Below are 24,982 nucleotides of genomic sequence, written 5' to 3'. Positions count from 1 at the left end.
AATTTCTTATACTATTTCTTGTGGCTCGAACCTCGTGCTGCACATGAATTGATACACATTAACAATCAACTATATATTGATATACAGTATTTATAAGATAAGTATTGGATAAGTGATAATGAAGATCATCGTGTGTCAGACTCAGAACACCCTGCATCCGACGTTGTCTCGTGACGTGCTTGACCACTGTGACCTCCATGAACCATATTCTAACAAATAAAAATTTTATTTCGATCAGTTACACAACTCCATATCTTCATGGATACATAATCAAATCGAAAATAACTTCATGCAATACATTCAAATCATTCACATCAAATCATTGCAATATATTGCAAATCATTCACATCAAACATTGAAATACATTCAAATCATTGCAATCATTCACATCAAACATAAGGCATGTATTACAAAATGTATTTTACTAGCTTGAGTATGTTTCTTCATCACTTGTTTGACTTTCATATTCTTCTTCTTCCTCCTCCTCCTCTTCGTCATGTTCTTCTTCATTGGGAACCCATCCACTTAGTATATCATTTGGATCAAATTCTTCCATATGTGTGTCATCAGACAATGAAAATGTGACATGCAGACCATCTGTGACATCGTGACCATAAGAGAAGTCATACATATCATCTGATTGATAGTAATCACCCTCTTCAACAATATTGTCTTCTTGTAACTGATTATACTCGGGGTATAGTTTGGACTTCACCTTGCAAACCACCCACCATTCATTTCTATCTAACTTCCTTGTATTCAGATATGAAGTATAGTAAACTTGTTGAGTTTGCGATGCTAATATGAATTGTTCATATGTTTCAAACATTGATTTATGATTCATCTTCACAATGCCTGAGGCTTTGTCGACTCTTGTTGCTGTAGGATCAAACCAATGACACTTGAATAAAGTTATACTATTATTTATGCTTAAGTAAGTCAACTCCATTATGTCTTCTATAACACCGTAGTAGTCAAGTTCATTTTCACTATCACTGCTACCCTTGACACATACACCACTATTCATCGTTGACTTGTTTACACCATAGTCTTCTGTATGAAATCAATAACCATTTACGATGCATCCGTTGCAACATTGCACAACTTTGGTTGGACCATTTTGTAAATCACATATTCTTTTGTCATTAACATCACCATAACGAACCTACAAGCATAAACAATGACTGTAAACATGACCAATTAAGTAACATATTGTTGTTTACACGGAAAGAATGCATGTCATTGTCCTTACCAACTGTTTCAATTATGCCACAAACTTATTTTCACATTTTTTTTGTAATTCTGAATCAGTGAGATGGGAAAGTTCTCTTCACAACTCCAGATCAAATTGTCTGCACTTAACAAATAATTATATTATCAAACCATGTACGTAGAGAACTTAGTGTAACATATTATGTATACTTACTCGATGTAGGGGTTTATCTCTGAGCAATTAAAAAGGATATAAATTTATGTTGTGTCTTGCTCTCGATCTTCCAAGTGTCTTGACCGACAACTATCAAAGGCATTCTCAAGTGTTTTAAATATCGATAGTTTGTCAGCCACAATAACTTGTTCTCCATCATCATTACGAGGTGGGCAAGTGTAACATGTTAAAATGTGTGGCTCAAAGTGCATAGATGAGAAATTTGAATTTTTTTTTAAAGTGTACGCCTCACAAATTGAACCCCCCATTGTTGCTTTATTTCAAACCTGTTTTTTAGTTCAATCATGCATCTGTCAACAATATACATCTCATAATACAATAAATTTCCAATAACATTAGAGAGAAAAATATAAAAAAAAAATTACTTTTCAAATGAGTATATCCACCGATATTACACAGAACCACCAACCCTAAGTCCATATGACAAGTGTATGATCACATGTTTCATAACGTCAAAAAATACTGGAGAAAATATCTTCTCTAGCTGATAAATAGTAGTGACGAGAGAATCCTCTAGATTCTTTACTTCAGTTACTACAACTTTCGATGCACACAATGTTCTAAGAAATTGACTCAACTCGGATAATACCCCTCATATAGGTTTGTCTAACATATCATGGAATGCTAGGAGAATCAACCGTTGCATGGTAACATGACAATCATGACTCTTCAACCCATATAATTGTGTCTCGTCTATCTTCACAGCCCGAACAATGTTAGAGACGTATCCATCTGAAAATCTCAATTGTCTCAACCACTGGCATACCTGCTTTACTTGATCTTGTCCAAGCACGTACCTTGCCTTTGGTTTCAGTACTTTGCCATTATACTCTTTGAGTTCCAATTCTGGTTTTTTACATATTATTTTTAAATTCATACGGACCTTCGGATTATCCTTCATTTTTCCTTTGACATTCATTACTGTATTTAACACATTATCAAACACATTTTTTTCTGCATACATCACATCCAAATTATGTCGTATCAATAAGGTCGACTAATATGGTATTTCTCAAAATATAGATTTCTTTCTCCAATTGTGATCATTCCTAAATCCAAGGAAGGGCCTTGCACTACGGGCATCCGTCAGTTCATATAGAAAGTATCACAATCATCTTAAAATCTCTATGACAGATAACTGTGTAGGTGGATCTTCTATTTCAGTTGTGCATGCTTTGAACGCATTTATTTATTGTTGAAACTGATGGTCGCTGGGTAGAAATCGACGGTGACAATCAAACCAACACAGCTTTCTTTCATGCGTCAATCTAAAAGATTTTGCATCTCCCATGCAGTACGTACATGCCAATCTCCCATGTGTGCTTCAACCAGATAACATATCATATGCAGAAAAGTCACTAATTGTTCATACAACAAAAGCCTTCATATTGAAGTTTTGTTTTTTGTGGGCATCGTACGTGAGAACACCATCATCCCACAGTATTTTTAGTTCATCAAACAATGACCTTAAATATACATCAAGATTTTGGCCTGGAGACGTCGGGTCAGGATTCAATAGAGACAAGAAAAGATTTTGACGCTTCATACACAAGCTTGGAGGAAGGTTGTATGGGGTGACAAATACTGGCCAACACGAGTATGGGGTTGATCTACCCCCAAATAGATTAAATTCATCTATGCATAAACCGAGCCTAACATTTCTCACTTCCATTGCGAAAGTCTGATGAGTATGATCAAAGTGCTTTAAAGCGGATGTGTGATCTTGTCTTCATCATGTCAAACTTTATTTTCATGTCATCTCATGTGTGTAGCGGTCCTCAAAGACATATACAATCGTTGCAATCTAGATGTGAGAGGGAAGTAGCAGAGCGACTTGTATGGCACTTCTTTTGACCTCGTACTATCATTGCCTCTTGTCTTTGGCTTGAATCGAGGATGCCTACATGACAAACATAATCTGCTATTTTCATGATCTTTGAAATACAACATGCAGTGATTTGGATAAACATATATCTTTTGATACCTCATACCTAAAGCGTTGACCATAACCTTCTCACGATAGAAATTTTGTGGCAATTTCTCATCGTTAGGCAACATACTCTTCATAATAGAGCACAGACGGTCAAAACATGATTGACTCAAATTATACTCAGACTTCAAATTAATTAGTTGAAGAACTACAGACAAGATTGTGTGACTCTCGCAACCATTTCGAAGTGGTTCATCAACATCTCTAAGTAAATCATAAAATCTATAAGTTGCATCGTTTGTTGTTTCTTCCTCTACCCTAGTTGGTACATCACTAGGACCCATAACAAAACTCAGTTCTGGTCTTACGGCATCAAATATCAAATCTATATATGGATTATTGTGCACCACATCCACACGTGCATCAAAATTATTCCAAAATTCTTCACCATGAAGCATCTAATTCTGATAATCACTCATAAAACCCTTTCTGTATAGGTGACGTCTAACGCCATGAGGTTCTACAAATCTATTTCTCTTACACATAGTGCAGGGGCACCTGATCCGACATGTGGGATCCATTATACTGACACTTGTCATTGTAAATTCAATAAAATTGTCAACACCATCTATATATTCAAGGGATACCTCATTGTCAACTATCCTACAGTACATTCATTCATGGTTTGCTGTCATTTTGTCCTATGTTGGTACAAATATTATCTTAACAAGTTAAAAGAGTATCATAAGAATGCTATGATGAAGAAAATATTTAATTTATCATGCATTCATGGTGAATGTAATGATTTGATATATATATATATATTGTCATTCAATCACAAGAACTATAATGCATGCATTGATAACTTAATATTTTCATGTGCAAAACCATTCATTTGAAGCATGTTTGAAGCATTGATAACTTACCATTCATTTTCATGTGCAAACTCATTCATAACATGATACATTCATTTGAAACATTTTTCATGATATAATTTCACATGGAAGGCATAATCAAATTGAAAATAACTTCATGCAAGCATGGATACAGTCACATTAAACATGACAATACATTCAAATCATTCATATCAAAACAATGTCAAACATGTATCTGCAGCAAACATACTCTAATATTCCTCTAATTGCTATCATGACTAGCATGTAATCCAATCTGTAAAAATAAGAACACTTCTATTTTCATACATTAAAATCATGCTCAGCATGATCTCCAAACTCCATCAAAGCAGTTCTAGATATCCACAACTAAGTGAGTATATAAACAGAAAAGTGTTGCATCAAAGAAATTAAATAACCTATGATGCGTTTGCATCACTTACTCACTACAGGTATTTACCCAATTTGCATTGCTTTTGCCTCTGCATTTTTTTTGAGTAACAGATTCAAGTATATTTAGTTATAAGTAACACATCCAGATGAATTTCATACTTTGTACACGATATCAAGCCTAATTGAGTCCATAAATTTCATACGTGTGTAGGCAATGCAGAGCTTGGGTCATGAGGCACAAGCGAGATCCGTTGCAGAATCTGTAGGAGACATTGTGTTAAAATGAAGTTTGTTACCCGATGATAAGCGAGACAAGAAGGGGCGTTGCCCCTGCCGGTAGTAAGGTCAAGGCAGGGAGCGAAACCTCCTGTCGGAACATTCGCAGGAGGCAGGGGGTGGGACCCCTCGAAGGGAAGCATCGGGAGGTGGGGGTCGAGCCCCTTGTCGGGAATCAATCACGAGGCAGGGGGTCTCGCCCCTTGCCGAGGCAAAATAGCAGAGCAGAGGGTTCCGCCCCCTGCAGAGAAAACATACAAGGGGAAGGGGGATTCACCCCTTGTTGAAATTAACGAGGACAGGGGACGGAGCCCCACTACCGGAGAAGTCAAGAGGTCAGGGGGCGAAGCCCCTTGTCGGCATTCGAAAGGACAGGGGCAAATCCCCCTGTCCTGCAGGAGAAAACAAGAGGACACGGGCGAAGCCCCCTGTCCTGCCGAAGAGATCAAGGGCAAGGGGAGGGCTTGGCGGAGGCGATCGGGGCCTCTGCCAGCCCCTGCCGACTACAGAGGGGTGGGGAGGGCCCGACAGAGGCCGTCGGGTCTCTGCTGGCCCTCTGACAACCATAGGGGGAAGGGGGAGGCTCTAACAGAAATTGGCGGCCCTATGCCGGACCTCCAACGATGCTGATTTGAAGGGAGAAAGGGGGAGGGTTACCTGCGGGAGGCACCGACGATCATCGCGGCCAGGGTCGTTGCGGGGAGAGCAAGCTGGGGTCATCGGCTCACCGAAAATCGCAGAGGGGGAGCAATGAGAGAGAAAGAGAGCGGGAGAGGGAACGAGAGAGGAGGTCGCAACCTGGGTCCCCTCCTGCGACCACTTGAAAGCTCAGGGGGAGAGGAGGGGGAGGGAGAGTCATTTCAGGAAACCTCTAAGGGGTGAGGTCGGAAGGGGGTTGCCATACGGGGCTCGCCGGTCGGAAAAATGATGAGAGCAAGAGAGAGGGGAGCGGAGGTAAGAGGGGGACTGAGTCGAAGGGGGAGGTCGATGGGCAAGAGATGAAACAAAAAGGGAAAGAAAGGGGCTCACATTAGGGTTTTACGAGGGAAAATTAGCGACAGAACAATTTCGTCGCTACATGGCAATGGAGTAGCGACGAAAAATTTCTCTCCCTGATTCGTCGCTAAGTTGCGAAGGATCTTGAGACAAAAAATTTTCGTCGCTAATTAGCGACGAAATTAGCTACAGAAGTTTTTCCGTCGCTAATTCCACAAATAATTCAAATTTTAGCGACGAATAGTTTTCTCTAGTGAATCTATCATAAATTTGCAACGGATTATTTTTGTCGCAAACTTTCATCGCTAATTAACATTTTTCTTGTAGTGATATATATATATCAACACATGGGTGAGTTTTTATAAGGTTCGAAAAATTAATGATCCAAAATCTTTATAATTTTTTGAGGCTCCAATTATCATTTTTTTCATCAAAAGCACATGATCTAGGTGTGGATTCCTCATAAATCGATCATGCTCAACACATTTATGGGTCAGAACCGCAAAAAAAATATTGAAAGGATAGAAGAACCCATTTAACCCATATCAATTTTGCACCTACCCATTTCTCTCTCTCTCTCTCTTTCTTTATATATATACCCATTTCTCTTTCTCTTTATATATATAGTCACTAGAATATGGGAACTAATGTGTGAACAGTGATTTCATAGATTTTTTGTTCTTTCTCTTCTCTTGAATCTAAGATGTGATGTACATGTTTGGTTTTATAATATCCCACTATTGAATCATCCTATTTTGATGCATAAAAGAGAGTTTTTTAAAGCTTTTAAATTAATGGCTCATAATCTTCATAAATATTCAAGCATTCAAAAATCTTATTTTTCATCAAAAATACACAATCCAATGGTTAATTCTTAGCAAATTCACCATGCCGAGTACCCTCACATAGTTGGATTTGCAAAAAAGTGTTGAATATGCCCATATTTTTAGTTCTTATATTATAGTAACTATATATATAATATTGCGAGATTTTCAAAACCTTTCCGAATGTCACGATATTGTCATAGTTAATTTTTCGTACATTTGTCGTTGACAAAATTATTTTTTGGATTCGACCTTTCTCAAATTCCAAATACCAATATCTGCAAAGGCCAACTCTTTATCCCCAGCTCAACCTTGAGCCAGTGATTCCTTTAGTCATCATGGACTACAAGAGCAATAGATATGAATGAAAATGAATCCACCGGATGTTTAGCCTGGTTAAATTGCAGGCTTCATGTACAATCCTCTAACCATAAGCAGCATCACATCTTAATCATCGTCATCCATCTCGCGGAATGGTAGCGGTACCGTTTTCACAGCCCTGAACTTTCCCACATTGTTCAAGTGTTCATTCTCTAACCTGTTGAAATTAGCCATGGTTAACCAGTGTCAATTCATTTTTTTCTCAAGAAAATGGATCATCAAGAAAGCACAAGTAGTACCGGCATACCTATAGTAATTCCAGTGCCCGCGCCGGATCACCTCCAGTGAAGCTAATAAAAAGTCCACCACTCTGTGATCAACCTTGCCAGTGTTGATGTGCATGACTGCTTCAACCCAAGCAAGCCTAAGAATGAAATTTATAACCTGAAATACGTTCACAAAATTCATTTTTTCTCCAGGAAAGATGAGCAAAAACGATAGCAGATCGGGTTGCACTCGTGAAGAAAATGATTTTTACATGGAAATGAAAGAATCTGAGGTGATTAATGAAAATAATACTGCAGAATCCAAAGTAGCTCTAGTATATGCACAGATGAATGAACCGACGGGAGCTCATTTGAGAGTGTTTGACAGACCAAACCATGGTGGAATATTTCTGTCATGTTAATGAACAAAACATACTTCTATTTATCTACAATATTTTTAGCTTCGTGCAAGCGGGGTCAGAAGTATCTGCCTTATTAGGTAGAATGCCTTAAGAAAATGATTTGATATCTTCACCGTCCATTGACTCATCTCACAAGGACTTCATGGTCTTTGTGCATATTGTAAACGGTGAGGATGCCAAAATCACTTTAGTAAGAGTGATTTGACAGATCACCTGATCTGCTCTCTTCAGATAGTACTCAAGGCCTATATCAGATGGATACAGATATGACACGAACGAGAGAAACAAACACATGATTTTTATTGGAAAACAGGAGAGGCACGCGGATGCAAGTTATTTTTTTAAAACAATTTTTCATATATATAATTAATTTTTGATAGTTCTTAATATATAAAATGGTTTACTAATAGTGAACTATATATAAATTTTTTTTTTATGACGAAGAACCCTTGCCAAAGCTAGTAAAACCCAGGTGGGGCCCCATGACCACCCTGCCTTCGTGGCCTACCTCAATATAAAAACTATTTGAAAGATACAATTTGTGTTGAACACGTGTCATAGCATTGGATGTGGTGTGTCTTCATGTCATGTCGTGTCCCCAAGAACCCAAATAACGTGTCCATGTGACATAGTTCAAGACTTGAAGACTGCAAATAGGAGCTGAGAAATGAGAATGGTAGGGGGAAGGGGTTACTCACAATTGCTACATAGTAGACACTCTTATGCTTTAGGATAAGGTCATCCCTCAACCATGGGTTTTTGGACCTTGGGTTAAGCAGGCCCCAATCCTTGACGAAATCCCAGTAGAGTTGGTAAATGGTTGCTATTGTTGAAGTGATCACAACGAGGGCCAACCACATCGGGGTGGGTTGCAATGCGAACGTTAGTCTGGCTCCAGCTGCTAGCATGGCTGACACGTACTTTCCCAAGTTAGCAATGTGGTTTATGTCACCTTCATCAAACCATCTTCTTGCACACTGAGAAACAAATAATTTGCCATAAAAGAAAAAAAAGTTACTAGTCAAGTTATTAATGGTCTTCAAATACCAAAATTTGTTTAATTTCCATTTGGGTGATGCCTTGTCACCCTTACTGCTTGTAGTTACAGTAGATTAATATGATCCTTTTTTTTTCTTTGAAAAAAAAACAAAAAGTTTGTGTATCATGGTAACTGAAAAAATAAAAACAAGTATAGGAAAAAGCAAGGAAAAGCAAAAAAAAAAAAAGTTGCATAAACAGAAAGGACATGACAAAACATAAAATAAAAGTTTTAGTTGAATGCTGGTTAATAAACCCAAAGAGAAAAACATATAACATGACTAATATAACACACACACACACACACACACACATATATATATATATATATATATATAAGTATCTCGGATGCTAAAATCATCTGATGATAGTTTGCGTGATCAGCAGAACAATTCTTTTTGCGTGAATACACTCTTGACCGCCGCTAAAGTCCTAGGCGGAAATCAACTTTTTAACGGCAGACAATAATTAAATGCCTCTAAAAACGTTTTTTTTGGCCGCACATCATTCGATGCTTAACTCATTCTATGATACAGGTTTTCCTACAATCTAGTTTGAATCTCATGATGTATTTTGACACAACCTAACCTCATATACGTGTTCAACATGCTTGATTTAGTAGGAATCGGCTCTTGGATTATGCTTTTTTGATGAAAAAACACAGTTTTATGAGTCAGAAAAAAGTGATGCCTTCATAGCCATTAATTATTTGGATAGCCAGAAAAACCTGTATACAGGTAGGATTTTCACTTAACAAAACATGTAGAGCACATTTATGGTGTTAGATGTGAGAAAAAACACCAAAAAGAGGGCTTCCGCCCCATTTGTCAGCTCGTTTGCACATACAAATATTAACCCATATATATATATATATATATATATTATATATATATATATATATATGTGTGTGTGTGTGTGTGTGTGTGTGTCCAAACAAAGTAAGAGTAAACCCCTGGGTGAGTGGGCCTTAGCCCGCAAAGGGCACCCACCAGTACTATCCCAAGGGGAATCGATCCCCGGTGAGACAGGGTTCCACTGTCATATAACCAAGCACCGTCCTAACCACTGGGCAAGCCAGGGCTGGCTCAACCACTCAAGGATGATTTGATTTTTGCAACGATTTCGTCAAAAAATAGAAAAAGATTGCAACGAGATATCCTTTGATAACACTGATTAATTACTATACATGGAACTTAATATGTATGCCTACGAATGGTTTGATGTTTTACCTGCATAGCACGCCAATAGTAAGGCATGAAAGAAATGACATAGGCCAGCTCCTTGTACAGCTTGCTGCTGGTGCATGTCTGAGAGTGATGAGTTTTGAAGCCACCTGCAAGAAAATAGCAGGCTGTGAACTCCATGTGCCTCAGCAACGGCACCTGCAATACACCAAGAAGCCCCTGTCCATTAGAATATGGCTTGTGATACGAACAAGAATCTCTAAGCTGATAAAGAGGGGTTTAGCTGGCAAAGAGGAATGGGGCCTAGGCTGCTATAGACAGGTAGTCTACGTTCAAATCCCATGGCCATCACCCCCTTGCGCAGAGTCGAAGCAAGGAGACTCCCCAAGGGCGAAGGGTAAGTCCGCGAAATTTTATTCTATCAGGACAGTGACTGTAAATACAGCAAGCTGAGCCAGTATGCCTAGGTCTCTGATCCCGAGGGTGGTTTCTCCATGTAACAAATAGAAAAGAAAAGTTGATAAAGAGCCATAGGGCAAATCCCTACCTGGCTGGTTAGCTGATCAGCCATGAAGAAGTCTACCATTACTACCTGCAAAGCAAGTCATAAGCAGCACCGCAACACTGCAATATCAGCTTCAAGTCCTCTTAAATCTCATACAATATATCATCATATCCCAAAGTTTAATTTGAAAGGGAGAAGGAGAACTAATTGAGGGAAGAGAGTTGCCTTGTAGAATGGTGAGCATATTATGTTACGCATTACACGCAGGAAGTAGTAACGGGTCGACCGGTAGAAGATGTTGAGAGGGCAGATTAGCAATCCTGTGAAGATCTGTGTAAAAATGCCACAGTATTAAGTTCAGCACAGAAGTTTCTTCCGGACCAAAAAAAAAAAAAAAGTTCACCCAGAAGCATTGCAATAAAATCATACTTGATAATACTAACTAGAGCCAGAAAAGTGGAAGTGTATATGATATGTGTTACTAAGAGCAACTGAAAATAACGCGTTATGTTAAACATAAATCCATTAATGTGTAGGTGGTTGGTGCTTGAACTTGAAGTAAAACTATGGACTACATAGCTTCATGCAATCTGAGGTATTGTCACACTCACGAGAGAGAGAGAGCAACCAATGTTTGTGTCTGATAAATTTAAAAAAAAAAAATAACAGCAACTCAAAATAACGCATTATATACAAAAATACAACTAGCATTTTTAATTTTCAATATTTAACCGAGACATGGTTGCCGTCCGGTTGCAGAAAACGCCAGGCCTACTAGATTCAGAGAGCGGCTAAGTGCCATGACTATTTGACACAGGCAATCACATGACAACATTTCATGTGGGGCCTGCACTTATGTAATTGTGGGCCCCATGCAATGTTGTCATGTGATTGCCTGTGTCAAATAACATTAGTTTGTGCTGAATTGACACTAGTGGCAGGGAGGGGACTAATTAAATAATTGTTAATTACCAGCAAAAGGACTCCTGGGATGGCATCGACGTTGCGTGGCGAGAAGCCATTGGTGCGGAGGATGAGGTGGGCCACCATCGCGCCGATGACAAGTGTCATGATGGAGGTGCAGATGAGGAAGGCGTCCCTGTACTTGAGGGCTGTAGTTGGCGAGAATTCGAAAATGAAGTTGTAGTTGATCCTGGTGCTCCTCCACGCGCTTATGTTGCACCCGTACAGGAACACATGCAGGCTGACCAATGCAAACATGCTGTACCCACACAAAGCTTCCAATTACGTAACGATAATTAAAGTTTAAAAACACCAATTTAACAGCTCCCAATTTTAATGTAACGTCTTATCTGAGGTCACGAGAAAAATCTACTTCTACCAACTACTCCTACGCAACTAAATTATGGAAACTCAAATTTAATGAAAAATAAGTAATTAAATTGATGAAGGAATTAAAATACTCAAAATTCATTAGCTAATCTTCAAATATACATAACAAATATTTTATAATCGACTAATAAAAAGCCTTAATCCTATAATTAACGGATCTCGGATAGATCCGATATCCAAACTGAACCCAAACTAAAAGAAAATAAAATTGGATCCCCAAGTCAATCCCGGACCCGTTTGTTTTGCTCCTGCTTCTGCATCATTTTCTCATAAGTGATTCAAGTTTTTTCATATTTCTTGTGGTTTTTACTGGCAAAATATCGGCAAAACGAATAAACATATGAAAAAATTATGCAGAACCGTTTTCCCACAAGTTTTGGCTGACAAAAACATAAATATTGCACTAGAACTCCATATTTGTACTAGAACCTAGAAATATTATGACATTTTTATGGAAGTAAAAAGTTCCAGTATAAAAGACTCGAACCTAGACTTGGTCATTATAAAAGAGTGCTTGGCTGACTTGGTCTTTACTGTTTGCCTTTTCATAATAAGTCAAACAAATCAACTCTAAGTCTTTGATGGGAAAACTGTAGGTCAACGAACTCTCAGGGTTGTGCGGTGGTCTAGAAAGCCAGTTATATGGATGACAATGAATCGGATTTTATTCGCAACCTAATTTGATTCCATATAGTTGCACATTGTAAGCCAAAACCATATCAGATTATAATTGGATGTGGATATGGTTTTGATTTTTTGCTGTCAAATCCGAGAAATGCCCAAATTAGACAGATATTTGAATCCGTTTACATGTAATTAAAAGTGTATCTGGAGTGAGCTTAATTTTCATCATTCAAATCCGTTTAGCCAACATTGGATTAGTCAAATATGGTATTGGTGATTCAAATTCAAACCGTTTAGATCGATCCATAACCAGTTAGGGATACTACATAGGTATAAAACACTCCTCCTAGTCGAGGCCGACTAGGGCTAGCCAATAGATAGGTATAAAACGCTCAACCTATATATATATATATATATATATATATATTGGGTCACTTTAGGTGAGACTTGGTTGATTTGGATTCAATGGAGAAAGATTTACCATTTAAATTGAGTCTCAAATGAGTCTACTCAAGAGGACATCCTAGGTCAAAGTACATCCCAACTTAAGAACTGGCATTGATTTGAATTAGCCTAGGTAATATGATCAAGTCTTTGAAGCCCAGTTATCAATCGAGCACATCAAGGTAACTCTAATGTGTCGGGGCCAACATACATGTTGGTTGGGAACCCAGAAAATTTGGATATCTACGAGCTCATACAGAGTCAACCATGTTCATGACCGAGACCAATGCTACTTCTAAGTCAAACCCTGCTCATTGGATTCAAAGCTGGGTCTGTGCTGTTCTTTGGATTCCCGGTCAAATGTGATAGACGCCTTCAAACTAAGGTCCCATTTATTATTCATGACAATGACATTAAGTACTTTTTAAACCAAAGTTGTTAAAATAGAATCAAATTATTCAAATCGAATGGGCCTGAATCGGCGCTGACTTGATTAACCAAGCGGACTGAAGTCTAGGTTCAAGCTTGGCTTGTTTAAGTAAATGATAGATCTCAAGCCGAGCCGAGCTTTTCACGATCACCTCAGCTTGTTGTAATTTAATAAGATACCACCGAGTAGGGCTGTCAACGGGTCAGGTGCCTGATCTGTCAAGGTGTACCAGAACCTGATTAAATAACAAATTGTTGGGTTTGGGTTTGGGTTCGGGTTCGAGTTCAGGTTTTGTTGGGTCACAAAAATAAAACTCCAAACCCAGATCTGTGTAATTTTAGAAATTTACTTTTACCAAAAGTATATATAAAACGCTAGAGTCAGGTGAGGTACCCAACAAAATTCACAACCCAAACCACACCTGATATTGCTTGGGTCAACCCAAATATTATTTGGCTTGGCACTTTTTATGCTCATACTCAGAAATTCAGGTTTGGGTCAAGTTGAGTACCTGATACAAATCCGACCCATTGACAACCTTACCACGGAGCGAATGACGAAAAACTCTATCGTGAATTGCTAGAAAAGGTAGAGAGAAAGTGAAGCGAGGCCCACGACGCATACGCGGGGCATGTAGCGATTTTCTGTGTTTTGTGTTTTACACAGGCAACCAGAACACGGATTCCATCATTTAAAATATGATGGGTTTCATCATACAATTAATCTTAGCATTGGATGGCTAAGATTGAATGTATGATGGAACCCATCATATTTCAAATGATGGGATCCGTGTTCAGTAAATCACTGCATGTGTTGGTGATTTTTCGTGTTTTGCGTGTCCCGAGTACTTTGTAAAGTACTCGCCCCGATCACCAGAATGAATTGCTAGAAAAGGTTACGAGAAAGTGAAGTGGGGCACATGATGCATACCTGAAGACAGGGTAGACGGTTTCCATGTAACCTGTTTCAGTTGAGGCGGAGTACATGCCAGACAGGTGAGCCAAGAAAGCATAGACAGTGAATAGCGTCACGAAACAGCCCGTGAACAGACCTGCACCAACAAACACCACTAAAATATGAAGAAGACGTTCAGTTGGTTGGTACTTGGTGGTCTCATTCATTGTTTCTTTCCTTCATACAAGGGGCCGGTGATGCTTCATGCATGATGCATGTCACTAGCCAGTGATATACCCAAAATTAAAGTGGGCTTCTCACGTTAAAGGTGTTAAAAAAATTAAATCCACCCACTTATCCAGAAAAAGTGGGATAAGTTTGACACTATGAAAACGTTGGTGTGAAGCACAACCCAATATCCCAGATTAACCAGTTCTTCCGATGAGACGGTGAATCCAAATACCCAGATAGGGCCAGGTTTAGGCCACCAGTCATGACTATGAATTACCTCTACTAATGTTGATCAAATCTCCCTGAATCGGCCGATTCAGATCGAATTGGCCTGAATCGGTTAAGTTGTGTAATTAATTAGTCGAATTCAGTAAAGAAAACCAAATCTGATTAATAATTGGATTTAGATTCGGTAGGTTGGAATAGTGGATGTAGGTGTGTTCTTGTCTCTCTTCGTGTTCTATTTTTCTTTACACTTATATGAGTGTTTGCCCCCAACACTGGACCACTTCTTTCAATATTAGGTTATTTCATTCAGTTTGGTAAGGGGAGCTCTTGATGTACGTTATATGTGGGACAAGGGAATTCACATTTCTTGGACTTTGGCATGTTTGATGTATCTCTCTAAGCTTCAGTTTGTTTAGGAGCAAATGCCCTTTCGTAGGAAAGGGCACATGGTTGAAAACACAACTTTATCCTGTTTGAGATGGGCACTCAATTACCGGATTCTACTCATAGCCATTTATCTACCAGAACAATATACATTTGTGTTCAGGTTTTCCTTTCCATGGTACGTGTAGGCTTCATTTTCCTTTCACCAGAGGACGTTGTCTTCTAAGGGCGTGTTTGCCTGCCGCAGAAGCACTCCCTCACAACTGGAAACGTTTCCGCTGAAAGGAGGGCCCGTCGTTGATTTCGGGCTCTCTTTCCTCATCAAAACTGAACCTGACTTTTGCGTTGTCACGATGGGCCCCGCCGGCGAAACCCATCGATGCTTGTGTGTTTTCGCGGAATTAAAGCTAGGGTCACAAACGTACCCTAAGTATGTGTTTGGATTAAGAGAGTTTAGTGGAATTGCAATCCAATCCCACCAAACTCAGAGGGAATCTTTTTACTTTATTTTATATTTTGGGTTAGGTCAAGGGAAAGCCCCCTGAATCAGCCATTATGCATTGGTAGGCCTCCAGTTAGTAAAATCTTTGAGGTCCCCTCTTAGAGGAGGGGGTAGGCATTCATGGCATCTAGTGGTTGGGGCCCCATCACTGTATCTAATCCCCTCAAAACACTTAAATGATTTGGCATATCATCTAAATCCGTTTTCCATGTAAGCACCGATTTTGTCAGACGGATGGTGTGTACTCTGCAGTAATGAAAGAAAAGAACAAAAGAAGTGCAGGTGAGTTATCAAGTCGTGCACGCATGCTGCATGCATGCAGGAAGCATTGCATGTTACATATCAGAGTGGTATATGATGTGGAGCGCAATGTTCTATACTGATCTGTAATATGTGTGTGTGTGTTGCGTGCATGCACATGAGAAGTGCAGCACATTAAGGAGACAATAGGTTGATGATACATGAGTCAGTACAACCGCGTGCACTTGCGTACCTACTAAAAAGGTGATCATGTGAGAGTCTTTTTGTCTTTGCGGCCTCAGGAACTGCATCGCCCTTTTCCGATCATTGCTAGCAAAGTGTTTGGTGAATATGGATTCCACCTCGTCCGCCAACTGAACAACCTGCCCTTTACAACATCACCACCACACCATTTTAATACTCATCCAAACACTCTCTCTCTCTCTGAGTCATTTTATTTTTAAATTTTGACAGTACAGATGTGATCTATGTACTTGATTTTATAAGGATCAGCTCTTGAAGTGTTCGATTCCAACACATGGGTGGGTTTCTATAAGGTTTGAAAAATCAACGGTCTAAAATATTTGTAAATTTTTTATGCTCGAAATGTCATTTTTTTCATCAAAAAACACATGATCCAGGTATGAATTCTTCGTAAATCGATCATGCCCAACACATTTATGCGGGTAAGAACTGCAAAAAAAAAAAAATACTGAAAAGGCAGAAAAACCCCATTTAGCACATATCAATTTCGCACCTACCCATTTCTCATATATATTAAATCACGCTTCTTTTAATAGAAACTAGGAAAAGCAGGATAAAAAGAAAGAGAATGTGCTTAAACAAGAGAATGGAAGCATGCCCCGGGAGCAAGGGTCAATTGCCAGTGGGCACTAATACACGTGTACCCACTCAGATACATAAAGCTTTTCAAATGTGTAAAGATATCTGGATTCCCTTTGAATCCATGCCATCATTTGTTGAACACGATGTACCTACGCCTACGACACATGTACAAAGGCGTTATAAACAAAGATATATTTTATATTTAGCTTTCCTGACAGTAACTTTATTGCAAAGACAAAGGGATAGTTTTGCCCTTACAAGAGGACCGATTTGCAAAATTTGAATAAAGTATGGACTAATTTTCAAAAATTTAAACTATTGGACGAAGGGCATTTTGATAACCAGCTAACCATAATCAAACTAACAGCTGTTGACAGAAAGTCCAGTTGGTAATAACTGTGAGAAAGGCAAGGACCGATTTGCAAAATGGCATAAGCAAGGGACTATTTTGCAAATTGGCAATAAGGCAGGGACCAATTTAAAAAAAAGCAAAAAAGAAGAAGCAGCCAAGCGACATTACCTTGCCTGAACTTATAAAATGTGATCTTTTCACTGCCTTCAGGTATGTTGCAGAGGCTTGCTGACTTGCTACCTGAATATTCAGAATAAAGAAATGCTAATTAATCAGGATGATGGATTTTTTATAATTCATGATATCTGCAAACCACATAAGCTTGCTGACTCGACACTAAATATTCAGAATAAAGAAATACCAGTTCACTAAGATAGTAGAATTTTATAATCCATGATATCTTTAAGCCACATCCCTAGAGTCTGGGATTCAATAAAAATATGAATAAATTATGCAATAAAAACGGGAGTTTCGTTTCCCATTAAATCTGGGATTGTTGGATCCAACAAAAACTGCCAGACAAACCGATTTCATGTGAATAAAGCAATCTTAAGTGACCCAACCCGATTTCTGGGTGCTCGTGTCCTCAACCCGGAGTTTTACTTAGCAGGGAAGTAAGCCGATTAAGTGACCCGATTCTCAGTGAGGGTTATTCTTCATCATCAAAATACTATTTTGTGTTTCTTAAGTGGAGCAGCGCCTAAGGGTATTGCTTGTGACACTTAAGGGTAGGCAGAAAGGCCAAAAATATTGGAAGAGTTTGCATGAAAGTGCTTTAAGTTGCAAGTTGGACGCTGCTTTTCTGTTTTATGATTATTTTTTTCTTTTGAAAAAGCATGATAGGTGGGAAAATTAAGCCCAATAGGTAGAAGTATAGGCTCAACTCTGGAACCAAGAATTTTGGTTTTGACTAATACCCCATGATGAATACAAGTTGCACAAACGCTGAACCATTTCTAATTTTTGCAGCAATCGGGAACAGTGGTTTTCCTACATATACTCCACTGTGTTAGCCAACTTTATGTTTGGTGCTATCAAGAGTGCCATGCTTTGTACTAGGCCACGTAAGATAGTATTTCAATATTCTATTGCATGCTCTTTAGGTCAGACCTCAGACTCTACATATCTGATTTCTACAAGATATTTAGCAGAAAACATGCATTAGATCAGGAAAATCTAATGCCCACTTGGGTTTTCAGAAAAATCTAAAAAAACAGCGTTAGTATTGCACCAAGACTTCAAGAAGAAAAAAGGAAAATATTTTCATTGAAATCGTTTAATACAAACCATATTTTTCAATAAAAAAGTGATTATAAACACATGTACAAGACACCCATCCGAGTACGTGGTACCTATTTCATTGGCAAATTTTGTCATAAAAAAAATAAACACATCTACGAGATCATAATAAGCAAAAAAAAAAAAAAGTTGCAACTATAGCTTTTTGTTTAAGGGCATTTTGATTATTTCAATCAGTTGAATGCAGTTAATGGTAAATAAAACTAGTTTAATATGAGAGAGAGAGAGAGAGAACCTTATCGAACTTCTTGAGTATCTTTATGAACGCCACGAGATTTAGAGAACTGCCAAATTTAGTGAAAATCCAAAATCACGTCACCAACTAACCTCCAAAACCAAACTGATAAACACGCACACGCACATCGGAAGGGAAAGGGAAAATCCACGGGACTCTAACGAGATAATATAAGAAATATCAGTCATACTACATATTCCTGCAGATCGGTGATAGTGACTATCAGCCGCTGATCACCAACCAATAGTGGCATCCGTAGGCTCCAACCTAATGGCAAGAGCTCGTGACGTCAACCGTAGAGGTCTAGTATTACCAACCTACAGTGATAATGAGTATGACTGTATCTACTCAGTGACGGAAACACAGACACGCACGCGAGCACACACCTGTAGGTCTTGAGCAAGCCGAGTCCCCTGTAGAGCTCGACGTAGGCGCCGCGGATCATCTTCTCGGCGCACTGGACCTTCTTGCGGTTGATGGCGTCGCAGGGTCCGTCTCCGTCCTTCCTGGGCGCGCTGACCACGTCCTCCCAGAGGGCCTGGGTCAGGGCCGAGAGGGCCCGGGTGGGAGTGGTCGCGGGTATCTCAATCCGCATCGCCGCCGCCGCCGCCACCGCTCCCTTTGGCTTGCCGCCGCTCCTTCCGCCTTTCTTATCCTTCGTCCTCGCCGCGGGGCCCACCACCGCCACCCCGCTCCGCTCGAGCGCCGCGATCAGATGGCCGCCGGCCACCGGCGACTCGCCAGCAGTCTCGTCCGCATCCGTCGCGCTCTCTGCGACGCAAACGGGAACCGTCAATCTGTCTCTAGCTGACGTGACGATGCTGTTATTTTGTCGTGTTGCTCATTAATGGAGGACAACCGGCGGGGTTCCGCCAAAAAGCACGAACGTTTTTTCTCTCCAGTGCCTTTCATACCAATTTCACGATGACGGATTTCTCTTTGGGTTTTATTAAAATGACAGATTTCTTCCCAATTCGAAAAATGACTCAACTACCTCTTAGTGAATTGGGTTCCGATTGTGTTTGGAACGTCGCGTTTCGAAAGGAAGGGAAGGCAGCATCCCCTTTATTTTTTATTTTTTATTTTTTCTTTTTGATCTATTAATCAAAGAAACGCATCTGGGATCGAAGACCTGGTCGCGCTGGTTCAGCCTGCCATACCTATCGTCCTCCTCTCGGAGGCATAAAATTCCGAGGGCAGGAGCCTTGAGGTCGCTTTTGTCCACTGGGACTAAGTACACCTAACTTCGACTTTGAGACAAAGGATGGCCTCTGTGGGTTTCGAACTCATGATGTCCCGTCAACTTGGTGACTTTTTCTACCAGATGAGCAGAACCCTCTCAAGTTTTTTATTTTTTAAATATGCCCTAAAATTCTAAAAGTGCTTTTCGATTTGAGAGTGATCAAGTAACATGAATATTTAATGGAGTGAACTGTGGATTTATAGGTCCATATAGCTAGGAAGCCAACAAATTACAGCTCCATAAACTTCAGGAATTGTGATTATTGTCTCTCTAAAAGGTGTTTCGAATCCTTCTTGTTTTGAATATTCCAAAGGAAAACCAAAGGAACGGATCTCTCGTGTAACAACCCCCCAAATAAAATTAACACAAGCTTTTATTTTATTGGGACCTAAAAAGCATATTGATGTGTATATTAGGAATTGGATATAATAAGATATGGTATAATCAGATAGCTAGATAGAGACTAGAAACGTTCGGATCTAGTATGCTTTTCTGGTTTAATACGTAAAGCAAGAGTGGAACTCGATTAGGAAGGGGCTTACCGAGTCGGGTATCTGACCAACAGCTGATCCATTAACATCCCTATAAAGACATACCATTAAGGACATCAAGAATAATTTGGCAATTTCAAAAATTAGGGAGGAAAATGTCAATTAGTCGCCATTCTAAGTATATTAGCCATGGCGGGGAGACCCGAACAACGCCCCATTACAAAAAGATAAAATGTTCAGATCCATATCTAGGCGAGTAGTTTCGTAGTCACAAATATAGCATATTCTGAAAATGTTGCAATTCAATCCCGAGTTTTTCAAAAACTGATATAATCCTGAAAAAATCGATATTTTCATAATATATTCTATTTAGAAAATATTGTGGTTTTATCAAGATATTACTGTAATATTTTGCAAGATTCTTCTTTACCAAATAAAATCCCGATGACAGGATTTGTGACTATGAGTAGGTTCAAGTATTTTCAGATCAGAGTTAGTTTGTAAGAGCCCTTATTGGAGTTGAATATTGATCAATTCTCAATTTCCGCAGAATCTATCATAATCTATGTATATGGTACTCTTTTCGGATTCCGGATTATATATTCTGAATCCAAACAGGCTCCCATCTTTTTAGCTAATCGGATTATTTGAATAAGATTCACACATGGCAAATATCGGATCCAAATGGGTACCATCTATAAAGTAATTAATCACTAGTCTAAACAAAGTGAACACGGTGCTCAATGATATTGCACCTGAAATGATGTGCTTCCATATATAGTGCTATGGCAATTCAAAACAACCAATTTACCACTTGGAAGATTGATCATTGGGGGAGCACATAGTCATTAACAATAATGATTACCATATTTCGAACTTGCAAGATCATGAAATGATCAGCAAATAAATTTAAAAACTATGTATCCCTTTTCCATCTATTCATTTTTATCGTTACTTATGGCCCATGAGCTTGATTTTACTCAAACCAAGGGTACATAATCAATTTTGCTTTTTTGATCAAAAGTACTATATGTCAAATCTTTGGTTTCTTCCCTAATTAATTTTCTTCTGAATGAACCAACTTCAAAAAAGAGCAAGAAAGGCTTGGCATCATTTTTTATTTTTCGATCAAAAATACTGTGAAATCTTTGGTTTCTTCTTGATCCATCTGTCTTTACCATGTAACTACAATGTTTGAAAATGAGCCAACCTCAAAAAAGAAGAAGAAAAAGAAAGGGTTGGTGTTTACCACTAAATTCTGAGCCTCGAAGGGATGGCGACATCGAGCCCGGCGAGGTTCCACTGTCGCTCTTCGCCGAAGACACCTTCCGGTGGCGCTCATGGAGCACACGTTTGAGATCGAGGAGGATGTGAAGCTGCTTGTTGAGGATCTCGCCCCTCTCTACGAACTCTGCCTCTTTTGTTCTGTAGAATTGGTTAACCTTGTTCAGTTGCTCGTCCAAGCGGACGAAGAATTCCTTCACCTGGTCGTCCTCAGTAAACAGAGTCTCAAGATCCGTCTCGTACCAGTTCTCCTCGTCCCCTCGCACCTGTCCCAAAAATAGCAGAGAGATGGGAGAAAAAGATAAGGTACCCAATATAGAGGGATGACAATGAGACTTTGCTTTTATGCAAGTCACTGTTGATATAACATAGAAGACTCTTTTCTTTCCCTTTTTCTCTCACTTTTTTTTTTTTATTTCTTTTTGTAGTTAAATGGTGCATTTTCAAGACAAAAAGATGATGACATATGATCTGGATCACAGGATCTGGAGGTTAAGAGTTTTAGCTTTAAAACTTGAACCGTTGTTGGAATGAACCTTTGTGATGCTAATGAATATAGATAGAGAAAAGGTGGCAGCTGCTAATCACTTTTGCAGCTAATTAGCTACCATGTTAATCGGGCTTTTGAAGGGTTTTTATATGTTTTTTTTTAAACCTGACCATACACATAAGTTCTATATGCTTGATTTTATAAGGATAGACTCTTGGATCATCTTATTAAGATGCTCAGGTAGATTTTTATAAGGTTTAAAAACAGCGTCTAAGATTTTCTTAAATATAAGGCTTAAAAATCATGTTTTTCATTTAAAAAACAAGATCCAAGTATGATTTTCTAGTAAATCGATCGCACCAAACACATCTGCATGGTTAGATTTAAGTAATACATGTGAAAAATCCTTAGGGTTAGTTAGAAAAGTAGTTAGCAGCTGGTAGTGGTGTTGTAAAAGCTGAGTGTTGAGGTTTAGTGCATTTGAATCATAAAGGACAACAAAGTTGGAGGAGAGAAAGAGGCAATGGCGACCTTCACTCTTTTGTACGACGAATACGACCGAAGAATCATTGCCTCTTTAGAACAAAATCTCGTTTGCTTTCTGTTTCCCTATCACATACCATTTCCTTTAGAGAGAGACTGTAGCGTAACGTTAAGTGACAAGCACCTGAAGAAAAAAAGAGAGAGACCAGCAGGGGGCGTTACCGTAACTGAACGCTCAGGCGAGCATCACTCTTCCACCCCCACCTAACCGAACAAACCAAAACAAACAAACAAAAAGGCCATCTCGCACAAGCAAATCCACTACTCAACAAAGCAAAACCAAAAGAAAACCACAAAAAAAAAACCAAAAGAAAAGAAAAGAAGAAAAAAAAAAGTCACCCTGAAACACAACCACCGTTCCATTTTCACAGAAAGAGAGAGAGAGAGAGAGAAAGAGAGACCTGAATTATGGCTCCGTCCTCACCCTTGCGGAATAATTTATCGGCGATCTTTGCCCCGATGCAACGCAAGGGGTCCAAGATGGAGAGACCTCCGTAGCCGCTGGATGGTCCGCGAGAGGCCTTCGCGGCCGTCGATTCCCGGAGAAGTTTTATCTTCTTCACGTTCTTCTTGAGTGCCCAGTAGTTAACGAAAGCGTCTTTCCATTCCGGGATTAACTGAGCCTCCAGCTCCTTCGAAAACTTCACCATTTTTAGAGAGAGAGAGAGAGAGCTGTATAGTTGTAATGAGAAGGGTGGGGCTTAGTGTGGTTTATATTTATAGAGAGAGAGAGAGAGGTATAGTTGTAATGAGAAGGGTGGGGCTTAGCGTGGTTTAGGCAACGAGAGAGAGAGAGAGAGAGAGAGCTTAAGCTTCGTTGGTGCGCACAAGCCATCGCTCTCCTGAAGGCGGATGGTATCCACAGACCGACACTCTCCTGCGAACGGACTGCATCATGCCCTTGGTGCGGCAATGATCTAGTCGGTCCGTTATGGTATCAACGGTACAGATACGTGTTATTTGTTCAGAGAGTCGTTCGCTTTAAGGAAAGGAAAGGACGGCCATCAGAAAACGACAAAGCTGACAGCCACATAGCTGGGAATGCGATAGCCGGACGCTTGGTCAAGATCAAGCCGGGAGAAGCTTAGGATCCGAACCAATGTTGTTAGTATCGGTGCCGTATCGTATCGGCAGAAAATCGATACGCTTCACCCTTGAATCGGTTATTTTTTAATAAATGCAAAAATATTAAAATATTAATATTTCAATATTATTTTAATAGTTTTAACACGTGTCACATTATAATTTACTAGTAATATTTTTTATTATTTTTTAAGACAATCCAGAACAATTCACTTGAGTATCGATAGGCCAATACAGCTGAACCGGTGGCCCAACGATCAGGGCGGATATGATACTGACAACATTGGTTTCAACCCAGCAGAGGGTCTGTTCCTTATAATCTGGAAAAACCACGATATTTTAGAAATATCACTTATATAGAAAATATCCTGTTTTACATTTTTTATAAATTATATTCTTAATTTTTTTCAGAAATTTCACCATATGCATGTAATCTAAATGCTTGGTTTATAGAAACATACTCTTGATCATCCAATTACCATATGCATAAGAAGGATCTTTTGAGTCTTGAAAATCAATGGGTAAGAATTTTTTATAAATATTCAACCATCCAAAAATCACATTTTTCAACAAAAATACATGATCCAACGGTCAATTCCTAGCAAACAGATTACACCAAATGCAACTGCAGGGTTGGATTTGCAAAAAAAGTGTCGAAAATGCCTAGTTCACACTCAAGTTCACATATTTTCAGTTAACATATTTTAGTGACCCTATATTTTCATGTATTTTAATTTTTATATATGATGATATCGATTAGAGTTTTTTTTTATAAAAGCAACATTTTTTATTCGTCAGAATTTATTTTTTTTTTAGAACAGGATTTGTGACATTGGTCAAAAGTTGATAGGGCATAATCTTTGTTAGATGACTAATATAAGCCATTTGTAGGGAGGTCAACAGGTCGGATTCGGTTCTAATGTAGGCATCAATGAATCCCATATAATTGGATATGACCTAAAAGGATTTGGAGCTAAATTTGAATGCAGATGGTAAAAGTTAGTATTGAACCTGAAACCAACAAACTAATCTTATAGACTTTGCATGTGTTTGGAGTCAAATGTTGATTGGATTTGGGTCCAGATTCAGTATTCAAAGGGTAGAGGCAAGTTTAACTTATTCATTTAGTCAAATTGTAATCATTTCTGATATGTTTTGACAAGGTTGCCTCCGGCTTTATGATAATTCCTTATGTAACCAATACTGGTAATATTTTAAACCCATTGGGCTGTCCCTTGCTGCAAGGTCAAAGCTGGGTATACTTTAGGTGGGTAAGGCAGTTTTTTTATAT

At 39.1% G+C, this 24,982-nt stretch overlaps 1 protein-coding gene across 1 annotated transcript; it reads right to left on the bottom strand.

Annotated features, from left to right (window-relative positions):
* Positions 1-7,163: 7,163 nt before the first annotated feature.
* On the bottom strand, positions 7,164-23,258 carry LOC149813947 (phosphate transporter PHO1-like). The gene is made up of 14 exons (XM_089991957.1): positions 23,010-23,258; positions 21,541-21,841; positions 18,944-19,328; positions 18,558-18,606; positions 17,192-17,263; positions 16,079-16,208; positions 14,277-14,397; positions 11,468-11,717; positions 10,721-10,825; positions 10,538-10,582; positions 10,036-10,188; positions 8,467-8,745; positions 7,388-7,524; positions 7,164-7,297 (listed from the first exon to the last, which is right to left on the bottom strand). The coding sequence occupies exons 1-14, from the start codon at positions 23,256-23,258 to the stop codon at positions 7,207-7,209; spliced, it is 2,367 nt and encodes a 788-aa protein (XP_089848083.1). The 3' UTR covers positions 7,164-7,206.
* Between the last annotated feature and the right edge of the window lie 1,724 nt (positions 23,259-24,982).

The sequence above is a fragment of the Nuphar pumila genome, chromosome 16 (assembly GCF_984573655.1).
Source record: "Nuphar pumila chromosome 16, dmNupPumi1.hap1.1, whole genome shotgun sequence".
Taxonomy (NCBI): Eukaryota; Viridiplantae; Streptophyta; class Magnoliopsida; order Nymphaeales; family Nymphaeaceae; genus Nuphar; species Nuphar pumila.
The sequence above is the reverse complement of the archived record's forward strand: the minus strand, read 5'-3'. Positions and strand labels throughout refer to the sequence as shown.